Source organism: Porites lutea, chromosome 3 (assembly GCF_958299795.1).
Source record: "Porites lutea chromosome 3, jaPorLute2.1, whole genome shotgun sequence".
NCBI lineage: Eukaryota > Metazoa > Cnidaria > Anthozoa > Scleractinia > Poritidae > Porites > Porites lutea.
In genome coordinates this window covers 9,315,743-9,337,035 of record NC_133203.1, presented here as the reverse complement: position 1 = coordinate 9,337,035, position 21,293 = coordinate 9,315,743, and the positions used below count along the sequence as shown (strand labels likewise).

The window sequence follows — 21,293 nt, the reverse complement described above, 5'->3', positions numbered from 1 at the left end:
GTAAGAGTGAAGTTGTAGTTTTGATAGGAAAGAGTCATGATCTTAATAGAGTAACTTACAAGAATGGCTTCAAAAGGGAACATTTTTGCCAAAGGGCACTTATCCCTTTTATTGTGAAAATTGGATTTTACCATTTGCTGCGTTTTGTTTGTCCATTCTGACTTGTAATGACATTTCTACTCACATTTTTAGGTTTTGAAGGCATTGTAGTGCAACTTTGATAATCATGCACAGAGTGAATTACTGAGTTACAACATGTAGCAAAATCTCCAATATTAAAAACATAAATAACGAACCTGTGTTGACTCATGAACAAATATTCCAGCTGAATCAACACCATCAGAGCCATCTGATTCCAGTTCAGGAGCCAGCGGAGCTTTTAGTGGATACGGTAAAGTGGAACTACTGTCTGCCTGAAACTGAAATGCAAAATAAAGGAGTTGCCAGCAATAAACCATCCCTAAAACTCATTAGGAATCTTTGTTGACCCTTTAAGTGCTAATAGTGACCAACAACAATTTTCTCCTAATAATAATAATTATCCATACATTGTCAAGAGATAAAGTTATGAGAATTAATAAAATGATCACCAAAGGGAAAACACCTTGATCTTTTATCAAATTCTCTCAACTAATTCTGTAAGGAAATGTATGGAGATCAGTTTGGAGAATTTGTATCTGGATATTGAGGCTTAAAGGGTTAAGATCCAGGGATGGGAACAGCAGCAAAAATGTTGACCAAAAGTAAATTCACATTCTTTTACTCTTCATCGCAATTATTCCAACTCACTTGCTTTGCCATTAATGTAGGCAAACTCTCCTGGAATTCAATTTCTAAGAACCATTATTCACGTTCAGAAAAAGAAAGAATTTTATTGCCGCTTTTTTACGTTTTCCATAAAACAAAAAAATTAGAGATTTTTATGTCGTACTCATGCACATGCAAAATTGTTACCTGGGATGTAAATGATGGCATTAGATTCAAAGGGCTTTTGCGTGAAGCAGAAGCATCATTCTGTAACAGAAAAACAAAAAAAAGGAGAGTTAGAGAAGTTTCTCTGAAGAAAACTTAATTGTACTGAGTGTTATTACATGTACATTAAAGTAAGAACTAAAAAGACACTGACATCCATTGTGAAATTATTTTTGAAAAGAAAGTATACCTTAAAGTACTCTGTAATTTTTGCTTCAGAGCGTCCACTCTTACTCAGAACACCTTAAAAAAAAAAACAAAATGATTTTAAAAACATTATGTAAAAAAATTACCAACTTAAGTTATGATTATTGATGGGGTACAATAACGTGAATTTCAAATCATCCTAAATGTACATGTAGTTATGGGGCACCATTTGTTAACTTGCCTGTGATAAAACCTTTCAGTGATATATAAATTATACATACAGCCACTGTACTGTACACATGTAACTCGACTTGAGTTATCAAAAATATAATGCAAGCTCTGTACAGAGCAGTCTATTTATTCTAATTATAAACAATACTTGTTTTGACAACTGTATGTAGTTACGTTGTTCTCATTGTTTATTAATCACTATAGTCACTGGTAGAATTCCAAAGCTTTTAAAGTACTCAGGATCAGAATCATTGCATCTATGAATAAATGTTATCAAATTATTATCAATACTTGGAGAGTCTCCATCCTGGGCTGCTTTTCGTTTTCGTCCCGAGTGCTTTTCACTTCTCTGACTGGGTGTGATGCTCTAATAAGAAGATTATACAATGTACAACAGTTTGTTGACTTATTATGGCAATACGTTTTCTGATTATGTAAAATGGGTCTCATAAAAGACTGCCATGCATCAAATAATGTGAAAACTGTCCAGTAATAGACCAATTTCGATATGTTACTGTGTAAAATTCATACTTGGCTTCTACGCTTGGGGAGAGAAAACAAAAGAATAGCAAATAACCAAGCCAAGCACAAAATATTAATTTTAATACATTGAAATTGGTCTATCATGAGAATGAACATAATCCTTACAGTCTATGGCAATCCTAGTAGCTTGTGTTGTATGTGTATGACCCCCACAATAAACTGAAACCTAGACTATAAGCATCATAAAAATAATTAATTATGTCCAAAGGATGTCATTATTGAATGACTCTTTTGAATTATGAAATGAAAATTGCTCATTTTAATTGAATCAGCATGGAGAAAATTCATCATAGAGCTTGAGCAAAGATGTTTTTTTGAGAGGCATGTCAACTGGAAGTTACAAGTGGGTCCTTTGAATTCCCTTTTACAACACTATGGAATTGTCATTGCTACTGGAAAGTGTCTTAGCTCTTATAGAGAGGATCTGCCAAAATTAGGTAAAACCCCAACCCAAAGATGCAAAATGCCCACTTCTGGATGATGTGTTGTTCAAAAATGTCTTTGCTGAAGACTGTATTAGGAATTATTGACAGTGGCTGCTTAGATGATTGCATGACTTCTTGTATACCTCCAACTCTTTATCGCTTCCAGTTGAGGAAATACTTGCATTACTATGCTGAGAATCTTGATTTATACTCTGAGGAATAAAAAGCAAAACATAACCTCATCATTACAAGAAATTAATAACAAAAACAATTTTGTGGTAGACAAACTTGGTAAAAATACAGTGTGTGAAGAAGAAGTGACCTGATGACACAGTGATGAAAGCAACATCTTTCTTATTAATTAAAAGTATGCCCTATTGGTAAAGACAAACTAACCATTATAAGTCAGATCTTAATAACCCTAATCACTATTGTCAGTGCTTAACTTTAATCACTATCATCAGGCCTGCAGACACAGATGTATTTCTGGTCGTCACTTCTCTCCATCTGAAAAGTAACGTAAGTTACTTTTCCAGTGGAGAGAAACGACAACCGGAAAAACGTCCGTGTCTGCAGGCTGTGCCTAACCATAATCATGATATAAACAGATCAGTGGGTCTAACTCAAACAGGGCGACTGTTAGGGAGGGAAAAACCCCCTATTTTCCTCTTTCCAGTCCTCCTACAGTGTATCTCTTTTTCCCCCTTGCAACCACGGCCCTACCCCCCACCGAGGGGGACATGGGGGTTTATGGTATTGCGGTATTGAGCTTTTTTCAAGCATTATTTTGGTATCATCTCGCCCTGCAGTATGCGGTTTTTCATCCTTTTGGCCAGTGATGGTAATCGGTAAAAGGAGATCTTTAACAGTATTGCAGTACTGTTCATTTGCACTCTCCTGTCTAATGCAGGTCAATATTTTGAAAACTTTAGACTTAATGGTAAATGATTACAAAATTTCTGACAGTTAATCTATGATGAAATTGGTATGGCATCCAAGACCATCCAATGATCAGGCTTTTAGATACTTATACCAACCAATACAAGGTCTTCACACGTTTTCTCGCAAGGGATAAGGTTGATTACTGGTGCATAACATGCTTGCAATAACTAGACACGCGAGGTGACCGATCATAAATGTGGTATCGGTACTTCGCCGATTTTCTACATGGTATTTCAGTATTTGCCACTTTTTCTTACAGTATTGCAGTATTGGGTAACCCCATTCGGACAGTCAAGTGCGGTGCAATGGAAGAGAGCGAGAAAAAAATAACTAGAAGGAAAAGAGGGAGAAAAGGGAGAGATGAGCTCGGGAACACCTGTGAGATTTGTTTTCAAAAGGTCATTCCACCCACTTTGTCGGCTGAGAATCTGAATGTAGTTTCCAGTGTTAAAAGTTGTCAATCAAGCAACAAGTGACATACTGCACGGTTTACTGAATTTTAAAAAAATATGACTGTTTTCAAACAAAACATCCCCAGTGGAAAAGAACAAGGCCAAAGTGAAACGGCTGTATTCGCAGGCTAAACAAAGACTCATATCAAAAGATGGTTCATGTGCATTTTTAATATTCCTGAAGAGATCTGAAAGGAAAGACCTTGCTTAAAAGCCAATAAAAATGGTAAAATTTGGGAGCCCTGCTTTCTCTTGACAAGATCCAGCCTCAGAACAATTTCTCCTGTTCTTCATGGATGATATTCCACATTAACCGTGTTGCTTATTTCGAATCACTTCACCACACTTCCAAGATAACCTGATCTGTAACCTAATAATTGCTAGAGCATCACATTTCCAATCAATGCAATGAACCTCTTTGTGCTGACAAGAGCTGTCAAAATAGACTAATCATAGGGTATACCAGAATCTGATATAGCGGAACGAGCTTTTGTTAAAAAGTCTTACAGGTGTTCCCTCGCTCTCACCCCTACCCGACCCTCGCTTTGTTTTTGGTTTTTTCTGCTCACATCTCTTTGAGTTGTCAGGCTACCCTCCCCACCCCTCATGCCTCCCAATCTGGTTTCTTTATAAGCTGCCAGGCACTCCCCTAAAATTAATATACATTGCATAAATTGCAAGATGCATATAAAAAGAAATACTAATAAAAATATAAACCTTATTACTGAAGCTTATAACAACCATGCCAAGATATAAATCAATGACTAGAAGCAAACAAAATGGCGTCCATTTATAATCAGAGAAAAGCAGTTCTGAAATACCTAATTCAAAACCACGAGGCAAATGTCCACCATGAAACATTTAAGGTTAATTTATTTTCACGCACCCGAGGAGTGTGAAATCTCGCCTCTAGGAGTTCACGTTTCTGTGGGTCGAGTGCTTCAAGGCGCGAAAACTGTATATCGGTAAGTATTTCTCCCTCGCCGTTCCGCGATTCATTTGCTGTTGCCACTGAAACAATACAATGGAAAGCATTTTCGGTAGGAATATGTACAACCGAAGCAATGCCAATAACAGTTTAGTTTCGAAGTGTGACACGACAAGCAGGCCAGAACACGCAGATGGGCTTACTTGAATTTCTCTGACTCATCTGCGAAGTTTCACTTCCTTCCAGATGCAACTGAAATACAATGCTGCTAGCTTTTTCCGAGCCAGTAGGCTCCACCATATTTCAAGACATCGTCTGAGGCTGATCCAGATGGAAAACGCATGGTCTAACAGTTCGAATTCCTCGCAGAACTCATTTCAATATTTCATGTTTTGCATGCACGTCTGGCAGTTCTCGAGAAACGCTAAGCCTGGTTACCAAGACTTTGCTACTAGCTGAGGAGCGGGTTCAGGAGCGGGTAGGGGAAAGGGGAGACAGGGGAGGGGACAGTGGAGGGGAGAGAGACAGTAGGGAAATAATTTTTAGACCCGACTGATAGAAGGTTGCTTGCGTTGACATGAGAAGTTTAGGCGTCGCCCCACAGCTAACCAAGAAAGAACAAATGGAAAAGTTGAAAGTGGTGGGGATGCTCGTCGGAAATTAGGCCATTTGCACTCAGGGGTCACGTGACATCGTTTTTATGAAAATAAAAGTTATATGATTTTGCCTTCGAAAAACGATTAGTAGGTCATATCTTAAACAAAATAATAGTGATTTGGCTTTTCAAGCCCGCACCATTTTCTTAAAATGAGTAAGTTCGTAGCTCGTCGTTCGTAGCTCGTTATTTTTAAAATTATGAACTACCTCTTTCCGAACACAAATTTTGCACTTAAACTTCAAGGAAAATGTTGAAAAGATGATGTGGTAACGTTTACAGGACATCTGAGCGTAACTATCAACCGTTTAACAAGATATAAGCAAAAAGTAGTTTTGGCCGCCATGTTGGAGGGCAAGAGTATGCCCTCCAACATGGCGGCCAATACAATAAAATACAATACAATAAAAGCTTCATTATCGCTGTCACATTTGTCGTCTTCATCACTAGCCAGTGCAACTACCGAAAGTTGACTTTGTTGACTTAAAATTTCCTCGCCATAAACGCTTTCTAACAACTCATCCATAACTTCGTGAAGCTCCGGCCCACAGGAAAAAATAACGGATTCCCATTTTTGGATATTTTAGGGTATTTAAAGAATACCCATAAAAATCCCAAATTAGGCAAAGTGAGACAAGTCCCAACCAGGGAATTCCCAACCAAGTTCCCTGATTGGGATTTGTCTCACTCTTCCAAATTTGGGATTTTGGTGGGTATTCTTTAAATACCCTAAAATATCTAAAAATGGGAATCTGCTATTTTTTCCTGTGCGGATCAATAGCGGAACAAAGAAAAACTCTCAATTGTGTCAAGACAAAGAAACGTAAGAATAAACCAGCAAAAACGGGGCAGCAAAGCAACAATCTTTCGATAAAACAATAGAAGACACACGTATAGAGTCCCGCCAAGACTCAGTTAATGAAACTCGCTTTAATCAACAAAATTAGTCATAAAATACACCATCGATCTCCTATGTATGAATGAAAAATAAATACCTAGGTTCTAAATAGAACGTCTGACTGCTTCTTAGGCATCCCAAATCCTTTTGAAAGAAAGTTTTCGCCATTAACTGAACACCTTCGCGAGGAACCCAAATCTCACGCCATTTTGAGCAGTTGTTTTCAAATGCAAATTTCTCTAAATCACGTGTCATGTCGTCCGGGCCCTTTTCGCGTGACGCGGCCCATATATATATATATTTATATTTTTTCGCGTGCAACCCTAAACAAGACCTTCACGCCTAAATATGATGGCGTTTTTCCAAAACACCCTAAGTGCGACAAAAATCCGAAATTTACACCCCTAAGCGAGACGACGAGCATCCCCACCGCTTTCATATGCGGAATCCACCCCCCGGGAGCCATCCTGCCTTTACTCAGTTTGAAAAACCAACTGAAACTTGGAAAGTATTAAAGTTATTATTAAAAAGTGCGTTTCCAGTGTGCACCAGGTTCATTTGTGCATAGACTGAGACGCCTGTATCCTTCAGTTATTTCTTTTCTTTAGGCACAAACGGAGAAATATATGAGACCCTTTTGCCCGAGGTTCTAACCCCACAGGGGATACTCGGGATTTCAAGTGACAGCAGGAGCCTATCACCCGGTGAAAGGGATGATCGAAGGATTTTTTTGGGTGGGAAAATTTTGTTGTTTTTAGTTGATTTAAGTACGGAATTGTTTTGGGTATTCAAAACAATCAAAAGATTCGTGCAGTTCCTGCGTATCCCGGCTGCGTAGTTCCTCTGGAAATTTTATGGCTCGGAAATTCAGCATCGGATTTTTTGGGGGTTAAATTTTGGTCCAGGGATATTTTGGGGTTTCGTTTGAAGCTCTAGGTATTTGTTTGGCTGATTTTTGCCCCCATTCGATCATCCCTGTCACTTCGATTCAAATTCGGATTACCCCCCATCGGGTTCCAACAACACAGTTAACAGTCATAAGATCTTAGTGAAGGCTCTGGAGAAGAGCCCTAGATTGGGCACTTGTATCAAGTGGTCTGTAGGCCAGTCTCCAAAGATGACCGGTTTTTACTAGTTTTATTCTCAAAGAACACTACAAGAAAGTATACAGCTCAAATCGCTAAAACACTTCTATTCATTTTTTCAGAGCGAAGCGAGGCGCGAAGCGCCGAGCGGAGTGAGTTTATAACAGGGCGGATAAATGTTGGGCGGTGAAACGAGCGCTCCGCTCTTCATTTAATGCGTGATGCGGAGTAGGACTGGCACGAGCGCTCTTTCCGCGCTTCTGGTGCGCTTGAAGGCCGGCGAAATTTTCCTTTTTGCAAACCGGAAGTACTATTTTCTTTCTGTAATTTCAGGCTACAATGTTAAATAGATAAATTCGTTTCATAACAATATCATTAAACAGTTTCATATATTTGTGTCTGTATGCCTATAAGTCAAATTTTTGGTCGTATAATGAGAAAAGTTGAGTTTAATTTGAAAGTGTTGAATACCTCCTCCTTCCATTAAATATCACCTAATCGTCTTTCGCTGTTTCGTTTGCAAAAGCTTAACACTTCTTAACCTCAATTTTTACATATGTTAAAAGGGGATAAATTTTATATAACATAACAAAAAATTAGATTGATATATTTTCATATAGTGGCGTTGTACTGCTTCAAACTTTGCTTCTTGGGTGCAACACGCCATGGCGATTCGCGCAATGCGTCGCAAATCCGGCAACCGCATGTAAACAAAATTTATTGAAGTTAGTTGTAAGGTTTTTTCGCCGTTTTTCTCTCTAAAACAAAACAAGGTAAACAGTAAAAACTGAGGGGAAACTAATTTTGAAGTTTCGAAAAAACAGAAAGACGTGTGAGATGTTTTTTTCAAAATTAAAAAGAAGGATGATGGTGATTGAAATTAGCATAATTTCACCTTGCACGAGCTGACGCATTTATAAAATACACGTCATCTAGTTATGAAACACGATCTGCTGTCTTTTACTTTTGCCATGGATGACATGCATGAGATTTTCCTTCGTGTTTTAGACAGTACTTAGTTGTTTTTGTTTTGGAATAACATCGACATTGGCGAGTAGTAGAACGCGAATATAATTCAGTGGTAGAGTCATGGAAGTAATAACAGAAACCCTTTGAAAGAGATGTTTGTATACTCCAACTAAACCTCCCGCACAAAATAGCAACATTTGCCTCTCGGAGACAGCGTACCAGCACAAAGAAACGAGGAAGAAGTGCAAGAAAACAAATCAAGCATCCATAATTCAGTGACAGCAGCAGTGTCTAATGGACAAACCACATCGCAAACCCTGACCGAAGCACAGGCGGCCCAGACGTAGTATGTGTCACTGAATGAATATATTAATATTCACATGGACAAATTAATGCGATGAGTCGTCGAAACTCCCATGAACTAAAATAGTCCAAAAGTCAAAATATAACAAAACAAAGCTAAGATACCTTCAACTGAACATATCCTTGTCTTTCCTGGCCGGTTTAAGTGGCATTTTGTTGAGTTTTGCAATTGTAGGTACTATCCACTAAAGAAGAATTAAAGGCCGGCTACAAAACAAACGGACCATCTCCACGCGCCTTCACACGAAGCGCTATAAATTCGAGAATAATCGACGAATCCGCTCCAAATTGCCATCGGCTAATCTGCAGGTAACGTGTGCTCCTGCTTCTTGCTCGCTGGCTCCACAAAACCCATCGCAACTGCACAATAATTGCTTGTCATCAACAACCACTGTTGACCTTTACGCTTCGATATGACCGCAAACTACCAGGTATAATACGCGACGTGAATATTCAAGCTTAGCAACCGCGTTCGCGTAACAATGCAGCACTTGCTATAGGAGGGATGGTACTATTGCTTCTAGGTCAATCGACACTGACCGAAGGTTCGCTGCGTTAGTTTTGACCAGAAAACAAAAGGCGATCGCGCGACCGTCCGTAAGTTTTCAACAGGGCGGCCCTTGTTTTCAAGTTCGAATTCTTGTAACGTTCGCTGTCACAGTTGCTGTCACATTGTTCGTCCTGCCGCTTGCATAGGTTCTTGACTCTACTAGACCTATTTGTTTAACTGTTTGCTTAGATTAATTAAATAAACAGTTCTTTCCAGAACAACGTCTTACTCCACAATATGTTGTCCAAACTGGTGAAGGAGGACTACAATTTTCCTAAAAGTACCATTCCTCCCATAGCAAGTGCTGCATTGTTACGCGAACGCGGTCGCTAAGCTTGAATATTCACGTCGCGTATTATACCTGGTAGTTTGCGGTCATATCGAAGCGTAGAGGTCAACAGTGGTTGTTGATGACAAGCAATTATTGTGCAGTTGCGATGGATTTTGTGGAGCCAACGAGCAAGAAGCAGGAGCACACGTTACCTGCAGATTAGCCGATGGCAATTTGGAGCGGATTCGTCGATTATTCTCGAATTTATAGCGCTTCGTGTGAAGGCGCGTGGAGATGGTCCGTTTGTTTTGTAGCCAGCCTTTAATTCTTCTTTAGTGGATAGTACCTACAATTGCAAAACTCAACAAAATGCCACTTAAACCGGCCAGGAAAGACAAGGATATGTTCAGTTGAAGGTATCTTAGCTTTGTTTTGTTATATTTTGACTTTTGGACTATTTTAGTTCATGGGAGTTTCGACGACTCATCGCATTAATTTGTCCATGTGAATATTAATATATTCATTCAGTGACACATACTACGTCTGGGCCGCCCGTGACCGAAGTCAAAAACAAGCGACATTTCTAAGCAGAGTCCCAGTCCACTGCATCACACCTTTTTGCTCGCACGCGCTCGTTTCACCGCCCAGCCTTTATCCGCCCTGGTTTATAACCTCATCGCGCGCGCAGTGCGTGGACCGCGGGTGGATCCTAGCAAGCTGCAAACCGATAGTGTCCGCCATGACGTCATACAGTAGTTTGAGGTGACGACGAATTTTTTGTTTCTAGGCAATTCCACTGTAAGCGATTTCCCACCAATGACCAAAGCCGGCTTGGTTGTTTTGCGGTCGTTTTAGGAGTCGGTAAGTGTCTTTTGCGATGAATTTCGAAATCAAAAGTACTTTTGTAGAGCAAATAGAAGCGATTTTGGATAATTAGCCTTAAGATATGAGCGAAACTCGAGGTAACACTGAACACCCGGGCAAAACACGTTTTGTTCGCAGACAAGTTTATACCGTATCGGCTTAGTTGGGCATCTGTTCTTTAAATGCGATGAAATGTGTTTACGTTAGGTTTTCACCGTCAAAACAGCAGACATTCTTCTAAAAAGTGTTGCTAAATTCGTGTTTAATATAGCTCGATCAACTTTACACAAGGTGCGCTGACGGAAGTTTTAGGGAAAAGGGTTTTAATAAAATATTATCAACGTCTTCGCAATGTGTTTCAAGTGGCATAGTGTCATAGTGGTAACGCGTGCAGGAAGTCCCGAGTTCGATTCCAGGCAGGACCTCTTTTTCTTCCCCTCTTCTTTATTTTTTTTCTCTTTTCCTTGACGTCACGTCTTCTTTTTAGGCATTGTAGTTTTGTTTTGTTTCTTTATATAGCTTAAGTTTTTCACAATTTATAAATTTTCTTTCCTATTGCCTTATTTCCCTTTTAACTTCTTGCCGTTCTCCCGTAGTCCTTCGCGAGGTCCTGCGATTCACGGCCAAACTGGCCGATATATCTGCAAACTGCGCCGAGCACTTTATCAAGTACGAATGTCTTGATTACAGCTTGTCAGTCAGGTCCAGGTAGCATAGGTTATATGCGTGGTTGGTGGGTATCACGCGAACGGCAAGGCGATGACATATTGGGGAGGGGGGAATTATACTCCTTAGATGTGCTTGTGCGGGTTAAATCAATCATGCGCATATATATCCTCGCCCTGGATGTAATTGTGACAATAGGCCATTTGCACTAAGAGGTCATGTGACATCTTTTTATGAAAATGAAAGTTACATGATTTTTTCTTCAAAAAACGATTAGTGGATCCTATTTTTAGCAAAATAATAGTGATTTGGTTTTTCAAACCTGTACCATTTTCTTAAAATGAGTGAGTTCGTAGCTGGTCACGTGACCAAACTGTGATTTTTGAAATTATGAATTACCTCTTTCTGAACACAGATTTTGCACTTAAACTTCAAGGAAAGTGTTGAAAAGTTGATGTGGGAATGTTTACAGCACATCTGAGCGTAACTATCAAACGTTAACAAGATCTAAGCAAAAACTAGTTTTGGCCGCCATGTTGGAGGGCAAGAGTATGCCCTCCAACATGGCCCTTGTTTCTTGGCTTTTTTGTTTTGTTTGTTTGTTATTTATTTATTTATTTATTTATTTTTTGTCGTTTTTAGCGTATTTACTCTTCGTTAATAGATAGTAAGTTAGTAATTAGTTGTATAAGAATTCTTTTTTCATTATTTTGTAACAGGCTCCAACTCATCGGCTCCTGTTTTGTAAGCATTATCTTGTAAGTTAATATTATGTAAGTAAGTAGTATTTAACTTAGCAAGTTATATGTAAGTAGGTATTAAAGCTTTATGTAACTAAGTAAGTACTGTGTAAGTAAGTCAGCATTATGTTTGTAAAAACAATAAAAATTAAAAAAAAAAAGTAAAAAATCTAAGCAAAAAGTAGTTTTGGCCGCCATGTTGGAGGGCAAGAGTATGCCCTCCAACATGGCGGCCGATACAAATGATACTACTTTGTTGACAAATCAAAGTGCAATAAAATATCTCCTTTAAATGCGTTTCCTCTCAAATTTCAGGTGTAAGATAATTTTTATGTGCTCTGTCAATTTTTGGCATCAGCAAGATTCCAACTCATTGTTTAAAGGAAGCATTGGTCACGTGACCTCTTAGTGCAAGTGGCCTATTAGACGACTATGTCTGGCGGGAGAACAGAGAACTGCTTAAAAATAAGACTGAACTTCCTGTGATTCAACTGCGATTTGGTGATACAGGGTAAGCTGGAAACGATAAACGAGGCTACCACACCCTTGGAAAACTGAAGTGTTATGGCATAAATTGAGAGTGTTGCAAGTTATACATGTCAGACAAATACCAATAAAAGACAGATTTCATCAAAGCAAAAAATCAAACGTCTTTTAAATCTGTTAAGAAACTAGCATCTCCGGTACTCAGGTATAAAATACCTTACTTGCTCAAATTGAACACAGCTAGCTTATTAGTAGATGAAAGATGATCATCGCAGTTAGAGAGGCATTTTTTGCAGTTACGAAAAGAAAGCCTGAAAAAAATTCAGGCTTGCACGGGATTCGAACCCTTTGACCTCTGCGATACCGGTGCTGCGCTCTTACCAATTGAGCCAACAGCCAACTGGGAGCAGGTCGTTGAATTGGCTCGTTACAAACCCGTGAAAGGATGATGATGAGAGTTATGAATATATGAAAATCATATATGTGAACTGCAGGGTGAAGAATTAGATGAAATATGATCATCGCAGTTTAATACAGACGCAACTTTTGCAGTTGCGAAAAGAAAGCCTTCCCCACAATCCTTGGACGAATAAACATAAACAACACTAACACTAAAAGGCTGTGATTACTGAAGTCGCTTTGTGGTCTTTGAACTATAATTGTGTCTTCTCTAAACTACACTTACTGAAAAAAATAAAATTGAAGCAAATGGATGTAGATACTTAGAAAAGATCATTCCAATACTATGTCAGCAATCTGATGCTAAATCAAGTCCGGCGCTCAGATTGATCGGCCTGGCTTATTAGTTCTTAACTGAAGACGTAAAAGGAACTGAAAGAAGTCAAATGATGAAGAGAGTTTATAGACTATGTAAACTTAATACCAGATGAAAATGAAAGAAATCGCATCATTTCTGTTTCGCACACAAAATGAAATTTTAAGGCGTTATGATTTCACTTTCAACTAACTACCAACTAAATCAATTAAATATTGGCACTCACTGAGTCTTGAAATTTCAAAATGGTTGTAATAAAGTTGTAATTGAACTTCGTATCGTGCCATTTTGGTCTGAAATCATGCTTGTGATATCAAATCGAACTCTCGCGGCGCACTCATCTGATTTTAAAATCACGTGTATGATTTCAGACCAAATTCACTCCACTTACCCGTTTAGTTTAATTGCTGGTTTTCACTGTCACGTTAGCAAAAATAAAAATAAAACGATAAATTCCAGAATCTGAGAAATGAAATAAGGTTAATATAGAAAGACCTTCGCCAAGATTCAGGTCAGTGTGATTTTTCACACGTGAAACATTTTAAGAAATGGTTTACCCGAAATAATAGATCGCTTTTTATGAAGGCGCCATGTTGTTGGTGCCCATCTGGATGGGCACCAACATGGCCACCGGAAACTAACAGAAACATATGTCACTGAGTTTTGCTATGAAAGTGTGAATTCATCTCTCAAGGAACGCATAAACATTAAACCAGTATCTTTCCTAATAGAATGACTGTTTAAATAGCAAAATCCCTTAAAATAGGTCACTTTTTTAACCTACATGACAGCTCTGTCGGCCGCCATCTAGATGCTGCGTCACGCAAAACCTTAGAAATTCAAGTGTAAATTTCATTTTTTAATTGCTCTAGTACTTCATGAAAGTAAAAGCGTAAAAGGATCGATAGCCAAATGTGTCTAAAAAACGTGGCACGCCCTCGTCACCTGATTGGGCGTCGCCTAGACAAAATAATATATAGATTTAGCCTCCGTTTCTATACTTATGATAAAAGCAAAGTAATAAGCAAAAAATAAAAAAAAGGAAATCTTCACATTGCCAAGAGCCTTCGGCATCAGACACCTTTAGAGGGAGGGGCTGAATGATTAAGAAAAAATATCCCGCAAACTGAAATGCAAAACTTGAGTCTTGAAAACCACCACATCGTGAACGCGCGCCAGCCATTTTGTTGATAGATGACATTTCTGACAAAAGTGTCAAATCCGTTTCTTCCCTCACCCCCTAAATGGTTGACATGACAGTACGTACCATTGGACGTTTGTGGGGGAGTGGGGTATGGGTGATTTTACTGATTTAGTTTGTACGTATTGGAAGGATTTTTTCCCACAATATAACGGTGTAAGTCTTTTTTTTAGCATTGTACGTCATGAGCGATATTTTTTTCAGTGCAGGATATTTTTCTCCCAGGAATCTATTAGCATGCTTTTTTTCGTCTCGAAATCAGTCTGCAGGACATTTTTTCTGAAATCACCCATAACCCCCTCAAAAGTCAAATGGTCGGCCCCTAAAATCCACCAAACATTTCGTCAGTTGACAGATTCTGATTTGTCATCATTTCTAAAGGCTTTTGAAACAATAGGGGACAAAACTCTCTTGGGGAGAGGGGAGGAATTCGTTTCTACTTTCCCCCTACCCGGAAAGTCCATACGGACGTACGGACGTACGATGACATCATAACTAAATGAATAGTTTACCAAATTTTATTACCCATGGTGCTCCGCTGCGCGCGCTTCGCGCGCGGAGGCTCCGCTTAAAATCCTGAATCAATTTAGGCTTCTGGGAAACTGCCCACCTATCCCTCCCCTATGCTAACATTAACACTTACTTCTTACTTAGGGCAAAATGATGGCGTGGGGGAGGGGTAGGTGGACAGTTTCCCAGAGACCTAAATTGATCCAAAATCCTATTTGTGCCAAATAGAGCGATTTTCACATGACCTTGAAATGAAAACGGGAAAACAAAACAGAAAAAACAAACGAACGGAAATAGAGCGATTTGATTGGTTTATCGAACGGATACAAACACGCGTGGCTTTTGGTTGATTAAGCGAACGCTCGGCTTCATGCCCGAAGAACTTTCTAGAACTCAGTCAATACTTTGCTTTGACATCATACTGCAACACGATTGGCCAATCGAACAATACCTTCTCCACATTAGAATTTTTTGGCGGGAAAACAAAGAGTCCATGTTTTGATCTTTTCATCCATTGGCTGATAAAACAAATAACGATCACTTACCGAAACCATTTTTCAAGGTCATACGAAAATTGCTCTATTCAATTTTTAAAACCTGTTGCTTTTCTAGTTTAGTGGCCGACCCATGGTGAAGGGATCAGAGGTGTCCCGACCCTAATATATCCATTAGATAACTGCTTTGAAACTGAAATAATAACCACCGAACATGCTTGTATTTTTAAACATTGTAGTTTTAAAACTACACTTGCGTCACTCGTTTTAATAAAGGCATTTGTTGAAATTAAAGAAAAATGCATGGCCGGTGGGGGGTGGGGGGTCGCTCCTCTCCTCCAGAAAAGCAACTTCTGCGAACCGAAAAGGCCAAACAATTTCCGTAACGTAAATCGACGTGATGTTGATAGGCTGTCAAACAACGATCAGTTGTTTCGTTTTCGAACATTGACGTCATGCTATGCTATGCTATGCTTTGCTATATTTATCTCTACTTCGAGCATAGGCTATACCTCCATAACTATGCTTCCAAAACACTCGTTCTCCGGCCATTCCGGTAGACATATACGCAACTCTGTGACAACAATTTGGTTTCTATTCCTTATAATTTATAGTTTTTAAAACCTTACCATAACCGGAAATTTATCACATTTATTTCAGAACCAGTGATGAATTGTTTCATTTTCGAACGCTGGTGTCATACCATATATTTCCTCACTTGAAGCAATGCTAGGCCATACCCCTCAACTGATCTCTCATGAACTAGCTTACACAACTCCATTGGACACATCAAGATTCCTGTGAGTGCAGATTTCTTTTCTTTTCCTTATCATTTATAGATATTTAAGCATAACTTACTTTGTATCTATGCTAGGTGGTTAAAATTGGTCCACAAAAAGCAATACACAACTGAGGATTAAATGGGTGAAGGGTACAACAATGATTGTTGCAATTGTTCTATATAATTTTAAACTGTTTTATTTAAATAGCGTAATTTCTAATAAACTTCCAGTCATTATATAATCTCGAAAATCACGATAATTGCATTCAGTTTCCACAGAATTATGGTGAATGTCCTCCTGATTATGAACAATATTTTATTGCACAGAAACTGAAATATGAAGTAAAAACGCCAAGCAGGCACAATATCGCGTCAATGGCCTCCTTCAAGCGTTAAGTTTCTTTCAGGTTTGTTTGCAATTAGAAATTTTTTTACATCCTAAAGCACTTAAAATTCAAACTCACAGAGGAGAAATATCAGCTTTAGTAGAGTTTTCCTCTGACGTGCTGTCACAACTCGACTCTGACTAAGGCACAACAAGAACAATTTTTTTTGTACCCAACATTATAAAAAAATAAGAGGAGCGACAATGCCCAAAATAACCATAGGAGCTAAAGAAAAGTGGCAGCCATACTTAGGTGATTTATCTATAATTATTTCGGTCAGATACCACACACACACACACACCCAAACACAAAACACACACGCACCCATGCGCAATCAACACCAAAAGAAAGAAAATAAACAAAGTTAAGGATGTCAAAGTAAAAAAAAACAAAAAAACGGGAAGCCAGAGGAATTATGGTGTTAAAATACATTACATTTTCTAGTAGTTTTCAAGAAGAATTAGCTTGAGGTTTTTCTTAAAGCGTTAGAGAGGAAGAAGCTTTACACAAACAATGCAAGTTGAAGGGTGATAATGTCAAACAACTTGACAACATTTAGATCTTTAAGTAAAGGACTTGAATGTTCATTATAAATAGTGAAAGTAATTATTCTTAATAGAAATTATTCTTAATAAGGCAAAAAAAAAACTAAAGGCAAAAATTTTAAAAAAATCAGTTTGATATTGAGGTCAGTTATAATAAAAAACACCAAACCTAGTTACCTCCAAGGTCCGGAAGGCATTGGATCCAGTTTGGTTGTGGTTTGCGGCTTTTGATGAAACCCACTGCTCAACTACATTCTTGATAATCAAAATCAGTGTTCGTAATAAGTTCTAATGGGACCTAAAAGTTATCATGATGCTATAAGTGGCCGAGTTCTCACTGTACAACTTATTTTTTTTATGAGCCCTAGAGAAAGTATCGAGTGAGTCATTCAGGCTCATGAGCGAATGATTTCGTCACCTGCGGCTCAAACTGGCTTTCTGCAAATACTGTTGTGAACATAGATGTAGATGTGTGGCCTCCAATATTGAACTGATGAACGGTTTGACCCCACGATATATAATCAATGCCACGTTTTCCTGTTTTCTACGACATGTAGAAGATAAATTACAATTTGGGGTTTACAAAACGAGAGCAAACATTAAGCAGTTGAAGCACGGGTTTTAGGACTAACCGAACTAACACAGGGAAGTTCAATACAAGAAAGCGTACAACAATGATTGTTGCAATTGTTCTATAGAATTTTAAACTGTTTTATTTAAATTACGTAATTTCTACAATCATTATATAATCTCGAAAATCATGATAATTGCATTCAGTTTCCACAGAATTATAGTAAATGTTCTCCTGACTAAGATCAATATTTTATTTCACAGAAACTGAAATATCGAGTAAAAACGCCGAGCAGGTACAATATCGCGTCAACCGCCTACTTCAAGCGTCAAGTTTCTTTCAGGTTTGTTTACAGTTTCAATTTTTTTTTACATCCTAAAGCATTTAAAACATAAACTCACACAGGAGAATCAGGCTTCAGTAGAGTTTTACTCTGACGTGCTGTCACAACTCGACTATGACCAGGGCATCAACAACAACAACAACAACTTTATTTGTACCCAACAGGTTACAGAAATATTGACGAGTATTACAGGCTGCCCCAAATAACCATGGGAGCTAAAGAAAAGTGGTAGCCATACTTAGGTGATTTATCTATAATCATTTGGGTCAGATATCGCACACACTCACACAAACATTCACCCGGCGAAAAATGCCTGATTGGTCGACGCGCGACCACGTGACATTGCCAAATTCAAAATGGCGGCAATACCCCCATCGTTTGTTTATTCCAGTGGAAGTAAGATTAATTAATTGCGGCTTAATATGAGTTTCAAGTGCATATACGAATTTTTTTGCACAGCCTAGACTTTTTATTATTCTTTTTCACCTATTCTTATGGGATTCGTTCCCTACGATGCTTGCCTTTTGGCCGTTTTACCAGATTCAACTTTGCATTTCTTTAAGCGATCACTCTTCACGATCACGAAGGACAACAATATTTCTGAAAAAAGCGGGGTCACTAGAAAGAACGGCCTTCAGTTCACAGCTCAGTGCAGCGGAGAAATAAGACACTATGGGTCCTTTGAAATTGCTCAGAGACCTGGAAGTTACTTTATTATTTTTTTACCGAATAGATAAAGCAAAATTATGTTTTCTCCGGCAAGACTTTCTAATTTATAAAAAAAAAGCTTGAATATGAGCTAAATGAACTTTAGTGTCTGCATTCATGTTCTTTTCATTGTGAACGGGTGCAATTTTAATATCAAAACCTTAAAGCCGTCTATGACTGAGAAGGTTTTTTTTTTCCTTTTAATGGTTACTGTGCTTGATCTGAATAAGATAATGACATTTTTAAAATCAGGGGAATACTATACATAAAAGAAGAGAACTTTGATTGAAAATATGTTAGTTGGGAAAAATACTGATTATATCTTTTTAGTATATAGGTTAAAAAAGTGATGCGTAGTCAAAAGTGCTACCAAGGAGTAAAAACCCAGATCTTTCCATTAACCAGTAATAGTTGACACTACAGCTGCCCCCGCTCTGTATATTGTCGTTCAATAGTATCCTTGCTCGTTAATTCTGTAGCTCTTTGAAATATACCGATTCACGATGAAGATGTTCACACATATTCCATACAATAGGTGAGATAAATAGAGGAAACCGGCAAGGTTCCATGCACAGTTTTAGTTCGATTTACACAGCTTTGATCAAAACATTCTCAGTTTCGAGAATAGTTTATTCTAAACCATAAGAAACGATTTAATTAGAAGTTGAATTTTTCGCTATTTCACTTTCACTTTTTACATTCAGTTCATTTTATTTGCCGGAAAGTAAGCCTTAGAAATTAAAAGGACGTTTGATCAATTCACGCTCGCGCATTCTAGCCTTATTTTAAACTTTATAGCGGAAGGACCTCTGTGAGCAGGGAATAAGTCAGCACAGAATTTGATTGTCGATGAATTTCTCTAATCGTCCATCGTTCTTCTAGTGATAAGCTAGCCGTTGCTCACTCGTCTTGCTTGTTTGGGGCTGAGTTTTACTCCGGTCAAAGAAAGAGAAAGAGTGTCTGGCAAGGTTTCCAATCAAAGATTTGTGAACTCGTGTCTGGCAAACTCTCCAAGTGTTTTTATACACACAGTACGCACCTTATAACTTCATCTGCGCTTAACGAGTGTCTTTTGGTCCATAACGTTCAAAACAACTGCTCCACAGAATGTCACTGATAACCGGTAATGAAGTATGACTGCACAATAAATGTCACAAAATCTACCTAAGCGGTCCCTTGGGGATTTTCTGTCTTTACGTCATCCTAACCATTTCGTACTTGCGGGCGCAAACAATAGAAACGTCATCATTACCTACCGATTTCTCGCGGCCCCTGTTCAAGCAAATCGAGATTTTTTCTATATTGACTGTATGACTGTATATTTCAACTGTAAGTACTTTCCTTAACATACGCGCGAGTTACTAGAGTGCCTCCTCGGGATTTCGCCTTCTGGGCGGAATCCCTGCGTGGGCAATAAATTTTATTGACACTCTCCGGGACATATGCTTTCCTAGAGTACACATTTGCTCGTCAAAAATCTTGTTTGTGAGGCTGCACTTTGTTTGATTCAGGATCAATCAATCTTTTCTGAAAAGAAATAAACAATAAAGTATGTTAACACGTCAGATACTTCAAGAATGCCTTAGCCAACAACTAAGAAGAAACTGAACTTCATATAAAAAAAAAAAAAAGTGAAAACTACTTCATTGGGAAACAACAACCCCTTCACATATATATCACATTAAATTCATGCAAAATGTAGACCTGATGATAAGTTTATAGGAATAGAAACAAACGATGATTACAATGAAACTATAAAGTTTGAATGAGATCTGTATTTGAGTGTTCTCTCATAATTCTGACAGAAGATCAAAATTGGAAACTGTATATCCTACACAACTGCATTCATCAACATTATCCAACTAAAATTTCATTAAGACTCAAAGTTTACTCCAAACTTTAAATTCCTGTAAGTTAAATTTGTGATGATTAGTTTTTTTCTTGGAAAGAACTTTTGAATACTTAAAATAGCATGTTAACTCTATCATTAACCTATAACTTTGCTCCAGAAAAATTAAGCCAAAAACGATGGACAGAAAGACAAAAGCATTCACAGGAAAATTACCCTGTTCATCTCCGTCCAGGATTCAGTTTTCAAGCTAAGAAGCTACCCCCACAGAAAGCCTTGTGCGCAAAAATTTACTACTAAAACATTGTACTTCGAGTCGTTTTCTCCTCTCAACAACGTCTGAATCGACCGGCCGTTAATGCTGGACAGTGACGTCACTCACTACCCGAAAACCGGGTAGTGATTTTGATTGGTTGATTGCCTGAACATTCGCATAATTATGTATAATTATGAAAAATTTTAGCGGGATTGTCACTTGATATTCAGCGGATCGCATCCCTGGCATTCTTACGTTTAGTTCAAACATTTCGATAAGCTTAATCTTTATCTTAAACAGCAAAATTGCCCTTGTCTTCGAAACTGAAATGCTAAATTGAACTGCGAATGAAGAATCATTGCGGAGAGTCGGTAGGTTTTTCATTTGGAGCCGCTTTGTGGTTTCGGCGGACGGTGATTTTGTTTACGCGAAATTTCCTGAGATCAGTGTCATAATTCGACCTTCTTGCTATTTTTACCGTCAAGTGTAACGATTCTGTTAGCTTTTCTTTCTTGTCTCCTTGTTTTTTTTTTCTTCGTTAAGGACCAAATAGCTTCTTTTCAATTAAAGCAAATCATTGTGTTTTTGAAGTAATTGTTCCGTGTGTGTGTTTATTTCATTGCGTGATTGCGACTGAGTTTGATTATAGAATTTAGTACAACCGGTTCACATTTTTACTGCATGCAG

The 21,293-nt window shown here is 38.3% G+C and overlaps 1 protein-coding gene across 3 annotated transcripts in view; it reads right to left on the bottom strand.

The window, feature by feature from the left end:
- LOC140930396 (serine/threonine-protein kinase tousled-like 1) overlaps positions 1 to 21,293 on the bottom strand; it is a 109,804-nt gene that overhangs the window by 18,973 nt on the left and 69,538 nt on the right. For 2 of the 3 annotated variants that reach the window (XM_073380080.1, XM_073380082.1), the window contains exons 1-7: positions 4,844 to 5,053; positions 4,599 to 4,723; positions 2,462 to 2,530; positions 1,642 to 1,717; positions 1,163 to 1,215; positions 955 to 1,014; positions 297 to 419 (exon numbers count right to left, since the gene is read on the bottom strand). The exons of the other annotated variant lie outside the window; for it this stretch is intronic. In XM_073380080.1, the coding sequence (XP_073236181.1) occupies positions 297 to 419; positions 955 to 1,014; positions 1,163 to 1,215; positions 1,642 to 1,717; positions 2,462 to 2,530; positions 4,599 to 4,723; positions 4,844 to 4,940 (603 nt within the window). In that variant the 5' untranslated portion in view covers positions 4,941 to 5,053. Of the gene's footprint in view, positions 1 to 296; positions 420 to 954; positions 1,015 to 1,162; positions 1,216 to 1,641; positions 1,718 to 2,461; positions 2,531 to 4,598; positions 4,724 to 4,843; positions 5,054 to 21,293 lie in introns of those variants that run through there. 3 annotated transcript variants of the gene reach the window in all.